This window comes from Rhea pennata, chromosome 1 (genome assembly GCF_028389875.1).
Source record: "Rhea pennata isolate bPtePen1 chromosome 1, bPtePen1.pri, whole genome shotgun sequence".
In the NCBI taxonomy this organism is placed as follows: Eukaryota; Metazoa; Chordata; class Aves; order Rheiformes; family Rheidae; genus Rhea; species Rhea pennata.
Window position 1 is genome coordinate 27,193,395 of NC_084663.1, and position 19,098 is coordinate 27,212,492.

At 36.8% G+C, this 19,098-nt stretch overlaps 1 protein-coding gene across 1 annotated transcript in view; it reads left to right on the forward strand.

The window, feature by feature from the left end:
* The first annotated feature begins 233 nt into the window (after positions 1-233).
* ASZ1 (ankyrin repeat, SAM and basic leucine zipper domain containing 1) overlaps positions 234-19,098 on the forward strand; it is a 36,812-nt gene continuing 17,947 nt past the window's right edge. The window contains exons 1-5 of the mRNA XM_062599290.1: positions 234-338; positions 1,924-2,020; positions 6,471-6,593; positions 10,074-10,185; positions 18,935-19,046. Coding sequence (XP_062455274.1) covers positions 234-338; positions 1,924-2,020; positions 6,471-6,593; positions 10,074-10,185; positions 18,935-19,046 — 549 coding nt within the window. The remainder of the gene's footprint in view (positions 339-1,923; positions 2,021-6,470; positions 6,594-10,073; positions 10,186-18,934; positions 19,047-19,098) is intronic.

Below are 19,098 nucleotides of genomic sequence, written 5' to 3' on the forward strand. Positions count from 1 at the left end.
GCGGCTGGCCGCCCCCTGCCGGGGGCTCTCCACAGGCGGCACCGTCGGCGGCGCGCGACCCGCGCCTCACGCGTGCGGCCGTTGCCTCGCCACAGCGACATGCGCGCGCACACAGCGCCGCGCGCGAGGGCAGGCAGTGCCGCAGCGGCGCCGCGCGCAGGCGCGCACGGGTCACGTGGCCCAGCGGTGTGGAGGCGAGCGAGGCGCGAACTGCGCCCGCGCTCCCTGGCGCTATGGCCGACGCGCGGTGGGGTGCGCGCGTCGTGGCGGGCGGCGACGAGAGCAGCGGCAGCGACGAGGACTGCTGGGACATCGGCGTCGTGCGGCGGCAGTCGCAGGTGGGCGAAGCCGCCATGCTCCCCGCGCCCTCGGGCACCCCGGGGAGTCGGTCGCTGCCGCCGAGCCGGGCCGGCCGCGGCAGTCAGACGGTGCGGTGAGGGGCGGCCTTTAGCGGGCCCGGGGCGAGGGCCGCAGCGGGCAACATCTGCTGTGGTTGTTTTAGCCTGATGGTGGTGGTGTCCCCTTAATCTGGGGCTAAACAAAAAACATTGTGTGGAGTCTGTTTACTTCCTTAAAAAAAGAAAATAATTTTTCTCCTGGATTTTTTTCTCCGTTAAAATGAAAAATTTCTGTCACTTTCAGCATGAGAATAAACTTGAAAGAGACTTGAGGCCTGGAAAGCTGTTTTAGATCTTAAATCTCCAGACTATGTTTCATGTTAATATGAAGACTTACTTGATTTTATTGTATTTGAGAAAAGATGATATGAGGAGAAAAGAGATTCTGCAAGGCTTTTTAGCCCTTAGATTGTCTCATAGATGGAATTTGAAAATGGAAATAAACTGAAAACTTAAGGTACTCTGACAAAGTTTGTAGTCATTTTTTTCTAAGTGATCTTGATCTTTAAATCAAGGTTAATCTCTCAAAAATATACATTATTCAGAATCTGTTAGGTGGGTAGAGTGGAAAATAAGGCTAAATTATCAGCTTGAGATAATACACCCTGAGAGCTTGTTAAGATTATACAAAAGTTTTGGGAAAGTTGCATGGTAGGTAAAATGTATAATCCTGAGTTTTCATGTCATGACTTCAAACACTTATAATGAAATGCAGCTTCTCTTCCTTCCTTCTTCTCTTCTATCTGCAATGGTGTTACTAGTGAACAACACTTGACTTCATATGCAACTACAGGTCATGCCAGCAGCAATTTTTAGCTACATCTGCAGCTTTAATCTAGAACAAATCTGTGATACTCCTGAAAGGAAACTGAATTAGGCAACTGAATGGTTCAAAAACTGTTCTTTTTTTTGTGAACCAGGTCATTTTTCAGCCACATAACTTCTGTCAAATCACTTATTATTCAGCAACACAAATACTTTTGCTGCCACAGGGGTAGGAGGGAAGGGGACCAGTCATCCTCTCAAACAGTGGATTCATGCTGGCTTTAAGCCAGATAACTACTCACTGAGCTATACTACCCCAAATCATAACTTTGATCATAGTAGCTGTATTACTTTTAGTGCATTGCTGCTCTACATGTGAAATATGCAAAACAAGTAAAGAAACATGATGCAACATTCTTTTAGCCCCAGAATAAGAAAAGGAATCTTAATTGAAATTGAGTAGCATTAATAAAAAATGAGAACACTGTAGGAAGGATAGCAGGTTCATTGAGAAAGTTCATAGTTACATTTTCGGAGAATGGAATCTTTCTAAAAATTTAATCTTGAAAAATATTTCTCACAGTAGAATGTTAACAGGTCTACTGAGACAGAAGAAGGAAAGCCTCGCCTTCCTTTTTTTTTTTTTTTCCTTTGATTTGTCTTTATGGAGGTGCCTAGTACTTCTATATAAATATCAGACTGTGCCTTTCATCTTGAAACATTCACTTGTTTTTGACTTAACTTTATTTTGATTATCTAGCAATTGGATCAAATGTTGCAGGCAGATAAGAATGATGCATTAAAGAAAGCTCTGACTTGTGGTGATGTATCATTGATTGAAGAACTCTTAAACTCAGGTGAGGAAAGTGAATTACGCGGTTCAGTATTTTTAATTGACATTAGCAAGACTTTTCATGCTTAAAAGTTTCTCATTTCAAAATAGTGTCTCAGGTGCATATAGGACTATATCTGTGTTTCTGATACAGGATAATGACTTATTTTAAAGATGAAGGGTTTTTTTCTTTTTTTCAGTGGCTTAACATGCAGTATTCCAGTAAATTTTATCTGAGTTATTTATTTCGTGTTACCAATCAGGAGTCCTAAACATTAACAAAGCTATAATGTGTGAACTGTGAAATAAGGTGTCTTATTTGTTTTTAGATGCATCTTGAATCTGAAAATCTCCTATTACATACACTAAGTTTGAAATAGTTTAAGTTGAGTATGAGAATTCAGTGGATTTTTTTACCTTAATGCTGAAGGTTGTATTGTTGGGGGTTCTTCTTTTCATTTGGTTTTTAATACTCCCACAGTTTGGAAACTCCATGTTGTTTTTCTCACTCATCAGCATTATTGTGTTTCTGGTATGCTCTGTGTGTAATGCTGCTGTCTTGGCAACATGGCTGGACATTGTGATTCCAAAAGGTCTGATAAGGTTGGTATGGCATTTGACGCTGTTACAAATCATGACTAAAAACTAGTTCGTTTCAACACTAAAAGTCATTCTCCCTGTTTCTGTTACTCAGTATTCCTCTGTAATGTGTTTCTATTATTGGGTGTTCGGAGGATTAGATCACTTACTGAAGCATCCAGGGCAATCAAAACTGCATAGCTGAATAACCTGCCTAGCGATAATTGTCAGGAAGTTCTGCTTCAGCAAGCAAGCAGAATATACTAGCAAAGAGCTTGTTCTCTGAGAAAATCTGTCTTATGACTAGAAGAAAGGAGATTCTTACTAACTAAGGTTTTTCTGAGTTTTAAAACAATGTTGTTGTTCGCCCTTTTAAAAGAAGAGTATTTTTCACCTCAGTGAGCGATTTTTTTTTTTTTTGATCAAAACTACTATACAGGCTGAAACTCAAAGATATAGTAATGAGTGAATTGCATCTTATTCCTTGCTTTGAAAAAATCTGTTCTTATAGGTAGAATTTTTAGTGATGTCTGGACATCAGGTTGCTTAATTTGTTTCATGTTACAGCCTTCCATTTTTACTTCCTTGTAACTTAGACAGTAGTAGTTCACACTGAACCTTTCCATGTTGATGCCCATCACATAATGGATTGCTCTACACTTTTGGAAGATGATGATATGGATTTACAAGAACATAAGGTCAAGCAAAAGGTTCCTATAAATTGGTATCCTGTACTCAGAAATGCACAAGGCAAGGTAATCGCAAGAAGACCTATAAATTTTCTAAGAAAATGGGTAGCAGGAGAATTCTGACACAATCAACACTACCTCTACAGAGCAGTAGTAGGTAATAAATTCCAAAGTGGGAGATGTTTCTGGAGAAAGGTAGCATTGTCCTCCAAAATATCTGTGCTCAGTCAGATTAAATCTTTTCCTCTAAGTTGAGTCACTTCTAGTGCATGTTTAGTAGAGCTTATAGGAGGCTTGCTACTAGCACTTGAGCAAATTCACAGTCTGTGTTGGACAAGTGGATTTCCTAGCAACAGTTGTGGCTATTCTTTCAAATATAATAAGAACATGTCATGTTCTGGCTTTCTTGGTGATTGATCGAAGATTCTTAAGCGCAGAGGCAGTTTCACAGGCCTCCTTTAGGAGATGGACAAGCACAAAATGGTAACATACTAAGAACAAGTTCTGAAGTGTGTCACAAAATAATGTAAGCAAGTGGCAGGTGCAAAGATGACTTTGAATGGCATGTTAGTCTGCTCCTGGGGTAAATATTTCATACTATGTAATTCATATATTCATTTTCCTCAGATAGAACTGAAAGTTAGAACCTCACAATAGTTTGAACTCATTAAAGGTGGCGTATTCTACAGTTATATCCTCATTCCTTTTGTCAACAGTCTGTTCCATCCCATCTTTGCATGTGTACTGGAGCTTGTCTGCTCTTTTGTGAACCAGTTCAGGGAGCAAAGTAGCAAAGAAGTAGCAAAATGTGGAAAAAAGTGGGTAACTTTTCAGCTGGGTTAGGACTATGAACCCCGAGTAAGATGAGAACTATTGCTGCTCTAGCAGCAGGAGACATCTGCAGCTCTGATTTAACTCAATTTTAAGTTATTGTGGGAACAGAAGCACTAAGTGCTGACAGACTTAAAATAAATATATACTTCTAATAGAAGTATCACAGCACTTTACAATCTTTATGTCAGATAAATTGAGTCTGAATGTGAACAGCTTCTAATATTACAAGCTGTTGTTAAACTAAACAAAAAATCTTTCAACATCTCAAGATTTTTGGTGTCAAACATGAAATTATTTAGCGTAAAAAACTGTATGTGGAATTTGATCATATGTCTTCAGATTTTACCTTATTAACCTTTTGAATCTGGTATTACATTTTTGTGTATAAAAGCAACCTTCCTACTGTTACTAATATTAGGCCATTCAGAGCAGTATCTGAAAGAGATACTAGAGAAACTGTACTAATCACAGAAGGAACATCATTCTTCCCTAGCTGTTCTTTTGTTTCACTGTTATTCACGTGTTCTGTCTCCAGACCTGTCCTAGAGCAGAAATATATTTCTGCCCATTCCTAGTTAGAGAGAAGAAAGTTGTTCAGATCAGATGTGACTCAGACTATGTGATACTCCAGGGTACTTGCTAGGGAAACTGCAGGAGTCCATGCATGTAAAGCAAGTTATAAAGCATCTTGGACATTTTGTTACCAGAAAGACCATTCTGCTTTGCCACAATGCTGGTGCTTTTGCTAATACTGGCTGCGGCGTAGCTAAAGAAAGCAGTGAGGAAAATACCGTTTCTCGAGCTTCAGTAAGTCTCTATATGCATGACAAATAGCTCTTTTGTCACTATTATTCAACCATATATTAAAATTAAAACATCTTGATGAAAGCTTTAGTTACTTGGACTGCTTTTCCTCCTATGAGCAAAAGTAACTTCTTAACTCAAGGCTGACACAGTGCCAGCTTTCCAGCGCTCGTTTCCAAGTACTGTTGACTCAGTTGGCTGTTGGATATCAGACTTTATAGGTTCTTGAGCTGACTTGACTACAGGGAAGCTCACATATGGCTGCTAAGGGACGCATAGTGGAACTCCTTATAGAACTTTGTTCTGGGCCTTATTTTGTGTGCTACAGGAAAACTAGAATTCTGTGACGTTGAGGATTGCAGCTGATATGTGCACACGCTAAAAAGATTGGCCCACGATTCCTGTAGCTTGTCAGAGATTAGAGATGCTAGAATACTTCAGCACCTGGCATTCATTGGAAGTTTCCTCTTTAAAGATGACTTCTACAACTTCAGTGATCTTAAAATAGTCCAAGAATCAGTCCCAAGGCAGTGACCTGTTAATACCTAAGCTTGACTGCCTTTGGCTTGCCGTGCTGAGCACATCTTTGACAAATTATGAATGCAAGGAAAGTAAATACACATTTAGCGTAAAGAGGTATGCATGCAACTTGACTGTCACAAATTTCTTATGACAGTTGTTTTTTCAGAGTCCTCTCTTGCTATTAAGTACTTTTGACTATCTGTGATTTGACTACAATTTGACTAGAATCACTAATGGACTAATGTGAAATCAGCTAATGGAAACTAAGTGTTGTAGAGGAAATAATCTTTTGAGAAAGAATTGAAAGAAAGATGGTACCTCTTAGAATGTACAGGGATTTTTATTTGAAAGTTGTCAAATGAGTTTATACTTTGTGAATTTGGACAGGCTGGCTGGCAAGCTTGCTGCAGAGGAAGATGTGGCTGTTATATAGATTAATGAACAAATCTGGTGATTGTGACTGAATCTTACATTATCTTCTATTTTCTGTTCTACCAAGATAATATTTGTTGGTACTGAATGCAAGGCTGGCCTCTTCTAGCCGAGTACCTTGGAAGGCAGAATAAAAGGATCTGTGAGCAGGAAAACCCTAGTCAATATGGTCCTAATAGTACAAGGAGAAAGTTGTTTCCACAACAAATCACTTGCTTTGGCAAGAATCAAAGTTCTTGGGTTTTGCTTGAAGGAAGTTGTAATACTTAAGAAAGCAGATATTCTGTGCACTTCTATGAAATTATTTTTGCCAGTAAATGTATCTCTTACTTTTTTTTTTCAAATGTATCTTTTTTGTGGTGCTTAACTATTTGGATTAAGAATTGGGCTTCCTTGTAGTCAGTTCTAAAACTTGTTTTCTTGTACTCCAGATGTTTTAAAAAATGTTAAAAGATGTTTAAAAAAAGAACAGTGGTTTAAGTGAGACTTTTCTCTCACTAGGAATAAACACAAGTGTAAGCACAAATCAGAAACTAGGGTAGCTATATATGTTAAAGTGAAGTTTATAAAATCTGTGTTTATTTTGGTGTAACTTTATGATTTAAATTTTGACAGGTATAAGCATAGAATCTAGCTTTCAGTTTGGATGGACTCCCTTGATGTATGCTGCCAGTGTGGCTGATGTTGCAGTAGTACATCTTCTCTTGGACAGAGGAGCTAATGCAAGCTTTGAAATAGGTATGAATGAAATTAGTGGTTAATAACTTTCAGTACCAGACATTGACCTATCCTTTTTCTCTGTTTACGTATATATGAGAAAAGCAAGGTCCACAGTGGGACTGGGGCCTAGACTAGATTTCACATCCAAAATTGCAAAAATGTAGTCAAGATACATTGACAGTTTAATAACAATAATTAGCTCTTGCCTTTGGAAACTCGGTGGGGTGGGAGGGGGGACTTTCTTTGATGATGTGTATACCATGTTGTGCTCTGTTAGCTAGTTTTTAAAGTAAAAATTATATTCTTGGAACTGCTGGATTCATGTTGATGTTTTTTCTTGGTGTCTCTGTCTCTCTTTTCCTGCCCCCACCCCAATGCTTTTTAAAAAAAGCATTTGGAAATACTTGCTCAAGAATTGCAGGATGAAGCCATAGAGTAGGAACATCAAGAATTAAAGGATAAAGTTGCAGAGTTAACACCTCCTTAGTGTGTTCCTGTCAGGAAGTACGTACGTGCAGGAACAAGCCAGAATCCCAAGGCAGAATTGGTACCTACTCTTGTTAAATACTTCAGAATATGATAAAAACATTGGCTTATTCAAGAGGGCTTCAACATCTAACCTAATCTAGTCTAATCTTCTAATGGCTGTAATGGACACTTCTTTTCTAGCTGTGTTTGTTAGAGTTTGTTGCTCTCCACCCTTCAACACTGGCCTTTCAAATATGCCAGCTGACCTGCTCATGTGATTGCTCATTTCAGACCACAGTAATAAAGATATACTAGTTTTTAGGTTAATCCTTTTTTATTTTTTTTTAACTACAAAGAGCAGCTCAAAAGGCAGATCTGAAAGATGGTAACAAATAACAAATAGTAGTTCTCCTTTGCCTATAGTTGAAGAAATCATTTGCCTACAGGAATAGCTATCCAGTTCCTGATAAACTAATGTGGAATTTCTCTAAAATATTTTTTCTATTATGTGAAAGCTCTTCAGTGTATTGCTAGAACACTTTTTTTTTTTTTTTTTTTAACAGTTTAAGGGAACTTCTAAAGTATTATATCTGTCAAATTTTATGGCTTGTTAATAACTTCTTCCTACTTAAACTGTGATTATTTTTTTTTCTTCTCTTTTGTTCTGTTGGACGATTTGTCCAAAACAAAGAAAAGACTTTGCAATACAGAAGAAGCTGCTTTGACACATGCAACACACAGTGTTCATAAAAACACTGATCTTATTTTTCAATAGCTTGACGATATTTTTAGTAGTAGTAGAAGTAGTAATCAGAGTGCAGATTGTAATGAAAAATTTCTTGAACTTCCTAGGAACTGATCAGAATTATGAGATGAGAGTAGATTGCTTGCACCAAAAGCAATCATGTCGTCACATTGCTATCCTTGTAACCCTCTTCAGAATACTTCATGTGGCTTCCTCCCACACATACCTGTTTACAACATACCTTGTTTGTGGTAAAGAGCTACAAATTGGACCGACTTCTCTGGACAACAGTCTTGGCTGAGCAGTTAACCAATGTACAGAGTATTTTTTTTAAAAAAAACATGTGACTTTGTCCTAAGTTTGCCTTAAGTGGCAATTTGCTAGGATCAGGTTTTTCAGTTTGTTTCCCTTTTGGCTTGTGTAGGAAAACAGTATCTAGATCTTTCGGGCAGTAGATTACAGACTAGCCGGGAACAGCCTTGCAAGTCATTGATTTAGGTCAGGCCACATGTGTTCAGTAATAGCTGTGCCATTCTAAATTAGTACTAAAATCACTAGTGCTGCTGGTTGTTTTATATCAGCTGGCAATCAGTTAAGTTATCCTATAATGCCTATAATCCTAGTAATGGCTGTGCAGGTAATCATCTGTAGTCACACTGCAATTATTCTTTCCATCTGGTTACTTAATTTTACCCTGATATTAAAATAAACTTTGGTAGTCATGAAGAACAAGGAACTAAGTGTAACATTGAAGATGTGATGGAATCAGAATGCAGCATCTTTTGAGAAGTAAATTCACTAGCTCTTCTAGATTATTTTCATTCAAACTGAACATAAACTATTCTTTTTTTCAGTCTCCATCAGTTTTTCTGTGCAAAAAAAAGAGAAACCTGATTATCTGGACATGTTTCTTCCCTTTCTTTTCCCCATATGTATGAGCTCTAGGTATGCTATACAGAAATCAGTTTCCCATTCTTTATCACCATCTCAAATACTGAATACAAATATAACTACAATTTCCTACGAGATACCATTCCCAGACTAAGAGCTTATCACTACCTTTTGTTTGAAGTCCTTCTGCCAGCTTTTAGTTCATGTTATTTTTGATAACCATGTTAAATATTTTGTGTAAGAATCTGTCATGCAGTGTTTCAAATAGTTTACTAAAATGTTAATTGCTTACTGTTCAGGAGTTTAAGTGACTCTGTGAATTCATTTAATATATTGATTTGTGTGTGTCAGAACTTCTGTATGAGGTAGCTGAAAATTACAAGATGGTATATAAAACCCAGGTGAATTTAAAAACAAAACTCACATTTTGGGTGTTTGTTCAGGGACTAAAAGTAGTGCGACTTAGATGTTGGGATAAAGTAAAGCACTTCAAGTTTAAAAATTTGTTTATTAAAACCAGACCTCAGCTGAGAAATAAAAGTACTAGCACATACAAAGTCATAAAATTTCTAGCAGAAAGTTAGAAAATATGTTGTAATACTTCATGGTATGCTCTGAGATATGTGCAGTTAAAACTGTATTTGTTAAAATGTTAAAGGCATGTTTGAACTTGTATGTAAGTTTGTGCAACAAGCAAAATGGGCAGTTATTCAAATGGCAGTCTTCTAATTGACTCTAGAGCCAAATAGCTTGCTAAGGTCCTTGAGGTGCAGTGTTTCCCACATCTCTATAGGAGAACCGTGGGAAAAGAGATCCCCCTGTTTTGTGGACAAACAGCTGCCGTGTGCAATTCTGATTCATGACTAAAGGTAGAATGTAACACTCAGCTGGCTTCAGAGCTGGAGCAAATTCACTTTTTTTTTTTTTTTTTTTTTTTTTTCCCCTTCTCATGAGTCTTTAAGTACTGTAGCTGTGGAAAAGAACATCTATAAAAACATACTTTTAATCCTCTTTGAATCCATTGCAATTAACTTCTAAGCTCTTTCTTTCCTTGACTGTTTCCTTATTTAGGGGATGGGAGATAGGGAATGAGTCTATTTATATGGGCCAAGATTGAGAAGCAAGCATCTAAAGTTAAGCTTCTACTGTTTTTTTGGGCAGCTAAGAAGCATCCTCATCTACAGTAGGGATAGATGCTCTACCACTTCCATTTGCTCTTTCTGAGTATCTTCTATTCTCAGATGCCTTTATCTGACTTGACAATTCTACCATTTCCCAAGAGTCTTAGTGTATCAGAATATAATTAATTGAACTGTAACAAGAGTAAAGACTTTTAAAGGAAATTCTGGATCAGCATGGTGTTTATGTATGCAATTCTCTAATTTTCAAAACAGATAAGTACACTGTGTTGATGGCAGCATGTACTGCACATGCTTCAGAGGATAAGATTTTGAAGACTGTAGAACTACTATTATCAAGGAATGCTGATCCTAACCTTGCATGCAGGTAAAATCTTTAAAGTTTAAAATTTAATATTAAATACACAAATGTCCTTATGACTATAACAGTTGCCACAGATGATGTATACTTCATTAGCTTTTTGTAACTTCGCTGCTGTCTATACAGAAAGATGAACGTGTGATTGTTTATTTCTCCTGGTACAGTTATTCATTTGAGTAAGTAATAAAGTATGATCTGTTTTATCAAATTAAAGTATGTTCCCCAGCTGAACAAGATGTAAATTGAGGAAAAAATAAATCATACAGTACCCTTGGTTGTCCATAGTATAAGTTCAGATGTACATTCTCTGTCCTTCCCAAATCACATTTCCTCTTGCTGTATAAAGATATGGGGTAAAAGAGTTCATTTAAATTCATGTCTTCTTTTTGAGCTTTTTATGGGTTCCTAGGTATATTCCTCTGAGAGAGTCACTTATGAGAAAGTAAATTCCTATGTAAATAAAATACATTTCTTCTAGTGCAAGCATGATTTAATCTCCCTTTAAAAAACAAATAACAGCTTGTTTTTTGAACTACCACTTCATGCCTCAGTGGTCTGAGGCAATACATTGGGAGCTATCTGTAGTCTCATAGTCTGATGCAGTGTCTCATTTTTCATTAAAAAGAAAGAAATTCTGGGTTGACCCAGGATTAACTGTGTTCCTTCTGTTGGGGGGGGGAAAAAGAAGATAGTATTCTGGTCAGCTTTGAGACTGCCTGTTCTGCACTTAACTAAAACTCATTTTTTATACCCCTGCTCTTTTACCTCTTTACCATGGACTAAGTTCTCATTACTTGAGGTACCTCGATTGCGTATCTCTTACAAAAAGCAGATTTGAGAGGCCTGTTTGCTCTCCTTAGTAGAGTTCAGATGTTTTGTTGGGTCCAGAACCTCATTGTAAGCATAGCATTGATAGGCAGGGAGGAAACATAGTTATACTGAAGTGTCACTGATGTGTGATATAAAAAAAAGCCGTTCATTTTTATCTGGTATTGTTCATGAAAGAAGAGAAGCTTAAAACTCTGAAATAATTACGTACTGTTGCCCTCAGATAACTGGGTGTTGTGTTGAACAATCTACTTGAAAAAAATGGGATCAGTCTCTGCGTCATTAACTTTGTCCTGCGTGCTTGAAAATGTAAGCCAGAGTGCAAAGCTGCTAGTTTACACTTCAAAGGCCTTTGGCTAAGCTTTGTAAAAAAAGTTTGGATTCTGACACAAGAGATAGGAATTTTAAGGGCAAAACCTTATTTATAAACTTAGTGTATGTTATGTACAGTTGGTTTTATACACAAATATTTATTTGTTATTGTTCTTTGCACCCTAAGACCTTGTGCTAACATATGAATTATGCTTGTGTACATTAGATATTGTATTCAGGTTTTTTTTCACTTTTGGAAGAGTAAACTCTCTCAAACAAAAATGTAATATGTGACAATCCAAATTAGCACCAAATGAGTAGAGGTTAGATAGCAAGGTCTAGATTTTTCAAAAATCTTCATACTGCCCCCTTTTTTTTTCTAATACCTTACTTGTGTGCTTGCTGCTCCATCATTAGAACTACTTGTTCTGGAACAGTGGGAGGGAACCCACTAAACCTACTCCTGTGAGGATAAGGAATCAATACAGACCTGAATGGTGTTCCAGTCCACTTCGCCCTTGCCGTTATTTTTCTGCATTTCCAAATTATCTGTAAGAGGACAAAAAATTGTCAATGAGCTGAGATTATTATGAGATTCCTTCCTGTGTGATCATCTTAAGAAATCTATTAAGAATTAAACTTTCATATTTGGTTGTCTCAGCTCTTAAGAACCGTTATCGTTCTAGGAAGAACAGAGTTCAACTTCGCTTTTGTTCATCAACAACTGAAATGTGTATGTATGTAAAGCTGAATACTTACTTTTGTTTAGTACAGAAAGGTTGATATTTGTCCTCTCTCTGTTGAGCTGACAGGGCAGCCTGCATAGACTCTTGATTTGCTTGATTTGGAGGTGATACACTGAAACTTACTCTTTTTCTTACTTTTTTTTTCCTTTTTCCCCCCTTCTGATTCATTAAGTGTGCACAGGGTGGAAGTACTAGTAAGAAATCTCTTATTTTTGAAGTACAGTCTAAGAAGGGTAATGTTTGGGGAAAATAGAGTACCGAGGAGAAGGTATTAGTAAGTAGAGCAACTTTTCTTCTGGTATTTTACTGAATCAAAATCAGGAACTAAATATCGATGGCTATTAAAACAGTTTTGTCTGATGAAAATGCAGTATATCAAAGCCTAAGTGCTAACTGAAAAGATTTGAAAGATAATCAAGGTAATCATTAGGTAATACAGGAAAGTGCTGTAAGATGCTCTGTTAAGTCTTTGTAAAGCTACTATACCATCTATGCTTTATTTAAGTGCATACTACCCTGAGAAATTTATTATGCTTGTCTTGCATCATTCACCTTCTTCCTATGCTAAAATGTATTGGTATACTGCATCCTTTTGTAAGGCTAGGAAAAAGTTAAGCAGTCTTTTCTTAAAACTCTTTTTAACCTGCAGTGCTTTCCTGAAAGTACATTGGTTTAGTAATATTAAGGTGTTATTTCATTGGAGGGTGGAGGTAAAGGTATGACCGCCTGATAACTAAATTACAAAACTGCTGGTAGGACTGCATTTGATAGTATGTTTAGTATATTTGAGTTTTGATGACAACCTCCAAGTTCTTGTTTACTTAAGTAGTGTAGAAGAAACCTAATGGTTTTGCAGGTGAGGAAAGGATTTTGAATTGATAGTTAATGCCAGTAACTCTTTGTTAGAAGAAGGTGTAAGTAGGTGAATGAGTGAAATCTCCTATATTTTGAAATAAGCTTTGTCTCTTGTTCTGTATGGAATGTGTACTGGATTTTGTTTGCTTGTTTGGATTTTTTTCTTCACTCTTAATTTCTAACACAATCAGGTCCTGCTCGGTGACCAAACCTCCCCTTAGTCTTTCTGCTATGAAACAGGTTATGAAATTTGTGTGTGTTTGAATACAACTGTTCAGAAGTTCTTTAGATTTTAGGTGAATGTTGTAAAAACTAAACCTTTGTCTTTATAAAGATTTAAAGTTTAGATTGAGGCATACTCTCATATATGTGAATGCATACATGTTAAAATATAACGACTATTCAAGTATGGTATTCATTTGCATAGGTTTGTCCACTTATGCTTACATTCAGAGTAATTTTGAGGAGGATCAAAAAAAAACGTACAATGATTGTGTTAGTCTACTTTGCCCTCTTGAGAAAATGATAATAGAAGGGGGAAATGTTCATCTTAATATTGCCCAGTTCAAAAGGTAGGTCTCTTTTTCAGGTTGCATACTCAGAATAAAGCAATTGTGTAACACTTCAATTTTAGCAAGATATTTATTGCTGCTGATAAGATAGTAAGTCTGCACTGCCACATAATAATTTCACAGACCTTGACGTTATCATTGTGTGATAGTTAACTTTTGCCAAATGACAAATAGTACATTTCAGTAAAGGTAAATAGCCTGAGAAAAGTTACTGCATTACAGTACATTTTATGGGAAGAAAATCAAAGCATTTAAATAAAGTTTTGTACTGATTGAGTAAAGATCTTTGGTCTACTTCAGAAAAAAAAGCAAGGTACCTTGTGATATTACATGTCTCATTACTTTCTGAGAGTTTGTTATTCTAGCACTATGAACCCAGAGCAGAAAGACATGCTTCATTATGTTGTTCACATATCAGCACAGAGGGACTAAATAAAAGAATTATACAGAGGGAAAACAAGCATATTTACGTAAGTACTTTGTGCAGATGGGCAATGTCCGCAAGTCTGTTCCTTCCCATGTCTGAGTTGGGAAAAATCGCAGCAATCATCAATGGGTGACCAAAGGGGAGAGACCCAAAGAAATCAGTTGTACAAATGAGTTTGAAAGGGTGACTTTTAAATGCAAGTGTTGAGGCTTATTCATCAGCTCTTTTGATGAGGCAGAAGAGTCTAGAATCAGAAATAAATGATTAGACCTTTCCCAGCTAGTATTGACTTTACAGTGGGACCAACAGACTTAGTAGTGTTCACCACAGTTTCTGGACAGAGGTATAAAATGCTCAGGGACAGTGCCAACATTAGGTGCTGTTTTTAACAGAAGTGTCCTGACAGGAACAGTGTCCTCTGATGCCTTGGAATGTCACCTGAGCAGCTGTCGGGTCAAACAAAAACAAAACTGGTGTTGGAGTTCATTAGTGTTGTATCAGCAACATTCAGTCCCAGATTATTATTTGTGCTACTAACTTACCCTTTTTGTGGCTTATTTGCATAATACTTTTGGATTTCTGATACAGAATTGTTCTTTCATCAGATAAGTGGAGTAGATTTCCCATGCATGTTCTGAATTCCTTGATTGGAGACTTCACCCTCACTTGGAAAGCAAAGTTGAAAGCATTTTGAGAGGTTTCTGATCCTGTGGATAACTCATTTGTGTTATTACTTTAGGTCAGAATGTGTCTGTCCTCTTTATCCCTAGCTAGACCATCTTGCTTGTAATAATGTGGTGGGGTAACACAGTAGGAGGACAGAGAAGGATGAATGGAAATGTCATAGGGTAGAGTTCTGCCATGCCCTTTTAAAATTATTATCCCTTTCTTATTCATTTCCTTCTTTTTTGTTTGTTTGTTTGTTTAGGTCATATGAAGATAACTTAGTAGCTGTCTACCTTTTCAACTTCTATGTGCTGGAAAACTTACATGGGTATCTCTTTTATTTTAAAACAGTCATATAAACAGAGTTAAAAAGCAGAAGGATGTAAAACTGGCAATCTGAAATGAAGCTTAAAACTAGAGATCCTGAAACATTTTTCAGCCCCACCTTATTAGAGCTGAGTTGCATTCTCCTGTCAAATTCTGCTTCAAGAAGGTAGAAGACTCTCACCTTGTTCTAGTAGCTGATGCTTAAGAATTAAGTGCAGCTCACAGTACACTAAAGTGTGTTCATACAGTTCTATTTATTGTCTAGAGTTTCCCACCTTCCGCCTTAAAATCACAATGAGCAGAAAAAGAGTAAATAGCTTTCCGTTGGTTGCTGTAGACACACTGTTTCCTCAAATCCAAGCATAGTATACAGTGCTGGAGTGGTGAAACTGGCTCCAAGAACTTTTGAAGATGCTTCCAGGTTATTTGAAGCAGTATTCAGTTTGCAGATCAACAGACTAAAGATTAGAGTGCCTCGGAGCACCATTTCCTTGCTTTGGGATCTCAAGAAGAAAAGATTGAGGAAAAACACTGATCTGCTATATTTTTTCCTGATGTTAGTGATGCATTGGTCTAGTTAATAAACATTCATCCACTTACGAAACTTTAAATATAGCTTCCACTTCTCAAGATCACCAGACTGAAATACTGGATTTTTCCATAGAAATCTCCCCAATGAGAGGAGACCTGTGTCTAGAAGAAAGGCATCTTCTGTTTGCCTTTGCTCCCCTCCCCCCTCATTTTGAAATCTTTTAGGAGGACAGATTTTTTGTTTGTTTGTTTTGTGGAAGAGTAGCCTGTGAGTATGTACTTGCAGGTGTGGTGAATTCTGTACCATGACTTAAACTTAGTAATATAGACAGGTACTCAGAACACTTTCCAGTGAGAAAACTATGTTATTATATTGCCTGTTTTTATCATGGCACATAGTTATTCCAGGTGAGATGCTCCAAGTGATGATAGTTGTGAGGACTATTCAGCTCTGCTTGTTCCCTTGTGACTGCATTTTCTCCATTATTTTGACAGGAGGAAGTGGGCCTGTAAGAAAGTCTCTTGTAAATTTATATAGCTGGATGGTCTTGAGAACTGAAAAGCCTTCTGGTTTTGTCTTTTTTATGACTTAGAGTAAAAACAGAGAGGCTTAAAGATGCAGAATGAGACCATGCAAATGCATTGGTTATATTTAGATAATGCATAGCTGAAAGTAAATACAGTTTGAACAATCTTTGTGCTTAAATGACATTAGTAAGTTGTCTTTAAGATTTGTATTTATTTTATTCTGAGTATCGTTTGAGTATTGTGCTCAATATGAGCAAACACAATGTGGCAACTTGTGCCATACAAAAAGGTTTTTCAGGTATTTGGAAAAGAGGGTCAGCTCCATGCCAGATTACTGAAACTAGAATATCTACAAGATTTTTCAAAATCAGCAATGAATTCTGCAGGTCAAATATTAACACAGTTTTTTGGTTAGGTGGTTATCACTATATTTGCTATGTAAAGTTTTTAGATTGCAGAATAAATTGTGTAAATGCATTTAAATTCTCTTCAGCTTTAGCAAGAAGCACTAGATTTCGCATGTTAAAGCTTGCCGTCTTATTGGAGGGAGTATCTTGCAAGGTTGGGAAAACAAAATTTGTTTTCCCTAATGCTCGAGTCTCCCTCTTGTGGACACGCATGTTAAATAACCTTGGTTTTGAGGTCGTGATTATGCTGCATTAAACAGTACACATTCATATTTATTGTTGCATAAATGCAATTTAATCACATATCCTACTCCAAAATAGTAGTATGCCAGGTTAGCTGTGACATCAGACCACATTTTAAAGAGCTTTATTCAATCTGGTCTTCAGTCTGGTGGAGGCAAAAGTCCGACAATGGAGATTACACAGCTTCCCCAGGCAAACTGTTCCACGGCTTGACTGTCCCCCATGGTGAAAAAGTTGCTCCTCACGTTCAGCTGGAACTTCTGCATTTGAAGTGTTGATAGAATAAGTTGAATTAGTTTTAGGCAGATGCAAGTCTGTTTTCATTACATTAGCAAAATTCTTTCTCTTTCTGAGTGTATGTTTTGCTAAGGCCTCGTTACCTTTCATTTTGCTTATCTCTAGCTAATTGAATTTTTTTTCCCTATCATAAGGATGTTTCAAATGTATGATATGTCTGAAATCTTTTCAATTGGACTTCTAACTGTGCTTGCTTGAAACAAAACACTACCTTTGCAGACCTTTTGTGAATGAGAAATAGTGAAGAAATGTGAGCAAGGCCTTCATCTAGTAATACTAGAATGGAAAGAAGCAAAAGTCAGTATTTTTTGGACAGCCGCTTTGGTTTACATATGCTTTTCACAGTCCCTCTAGTGGTCGCAGTTGATCTCCTTAAGCACCACAGTGCTGGAAAAACTTTCCTCCACTCAAATTGCTTCCTACTAAAATAGAATAATATTTTGCCAGCAGATTTTTGTCACAGAGCTATATATTACAAACAATGCATTAAATTTTTGCTGTAAAAAATGTTTTAAGATATAATAATTTAGTTGAACATCAGTAAAATATTTTCATTCAGAACTCTTTATAGTAATCAGAAACTAGACATCTTTCTCCTCTAATACCACGTTTTTCAATTCTATGAGATAGTGTTTTTCCTCCAAAAAATAAGTGTAAAGTCTCTCTCAAAAGATTTTTGTAAAAGAGAAACTTTTTAGTCTTTTTTTCCAAAATCTCCAGAGCGATTCAGAATTGCTTCTTCTTATGGGCTTCTCAACATAATCATGTATGCATCTGTGCAGATCAACAGAGTGCTTTTATAATGCTTTTTTGAATATAAAAAATAGAACAGTAGAAAGGATGTTGTCTGTAAAACACTCATTTACTCAGCAATTGCAAATAGTAGTAGTGTGTAAGAGAGAAAGTATCAAACAGTTCTGGGAATAGAAAAGAATGGGGTAAAGGACAAAAATATTTTAATATGCATTTAGTTTTAGTATGGAAACTTAAGTTTTGAGTATGACATTTTTAGGGAAATTCATGGAAAAGTTTAAGATGCACACAGAAGGATTCTGAATGTTGGTAATACTTCGCACACTGCTCTAAGCTTTGTGCGATGACAAGAGTGGTATGACCTGTGGTTCTTTTGCATATACTGTTTTTACCAGAGGGAGTATGCAAGAATACACATAATTTTAGTTTTAAAATATTTAATTTCATTTTACAACATGTGCTCCACAAAACTTTAGTATTTCTTTTCAGAACTTTCATTTTAAATTAATCTATATATAAAATTTGTCACTTAAATTGTGTTCTCTAATTTTTGAAGTAAAATGCAAAAGTCATGGCCACTTTTTTGGAATTAATTCAATTGAAAAAAATGTATGGACCATTTGCTGATGTTCTCTGCTTTTAGGGGAGTGGAAACTGTAATCTTTGCAACTCTACTCATTTCCTTCTCATTAAGCTGTGCTGTGTGCTAATTGAGAACTGCCACCAGGTCTGTTGTAGCAGCAGGAGAAGGGAGAAGGGAAAAACAGTCTTAAAAACTGGATTCATATAGTGCAGAATCAGAATAGAAGTGTTTTAGTCACCAAGTTGTTGTAACAGCTGGGAATTGTTAGGGCTGTTTGTGTTTTAATGCACTGCTTGAATTTGGAGATGATAAAACAGCAATATATTCTTTTACTTTTTTCTGCTGAAGTACTGCAAATCTATATTCTAAACTTCTGGAAGAGACTTGCTTAGTTTTTTGTTTTCTTCTTGTCTAAAAGTACCTTTGACTTTTGACTTCATTTCTATCAGAAAATTGATACCAATTCCTAAAACATTTTAAATTTGCTCTTTGGAAATAAGTTAGTTGAATCTGGAAGTTCTGTTAAATTGATGGAATCCCAAGCTTCCAGTCTCTGCGTTACTGTTCTATAGAACAGTACAGAATTGGGGTGCTGTACGTGATTATGCAGTTGGGTTTTGACATCTTGAGATTACTGGGCGGGGGTTGTTTTGTTTTTTCCCTTTCCCCTTTCTTTTCAGGAGACAAATGACTCCATTGATGTATGCAGCTAGAAAAGGCTGTCCTCAGGTTGTTGCTCTTCTTGTTGCTCATGGATCCCACATAAATGCCCAAGATGAAAATGGATATTCAGTAAGTGATTTACTTTTGTCTTTTAACTAACAACAACATTTTTTAAAAGCAA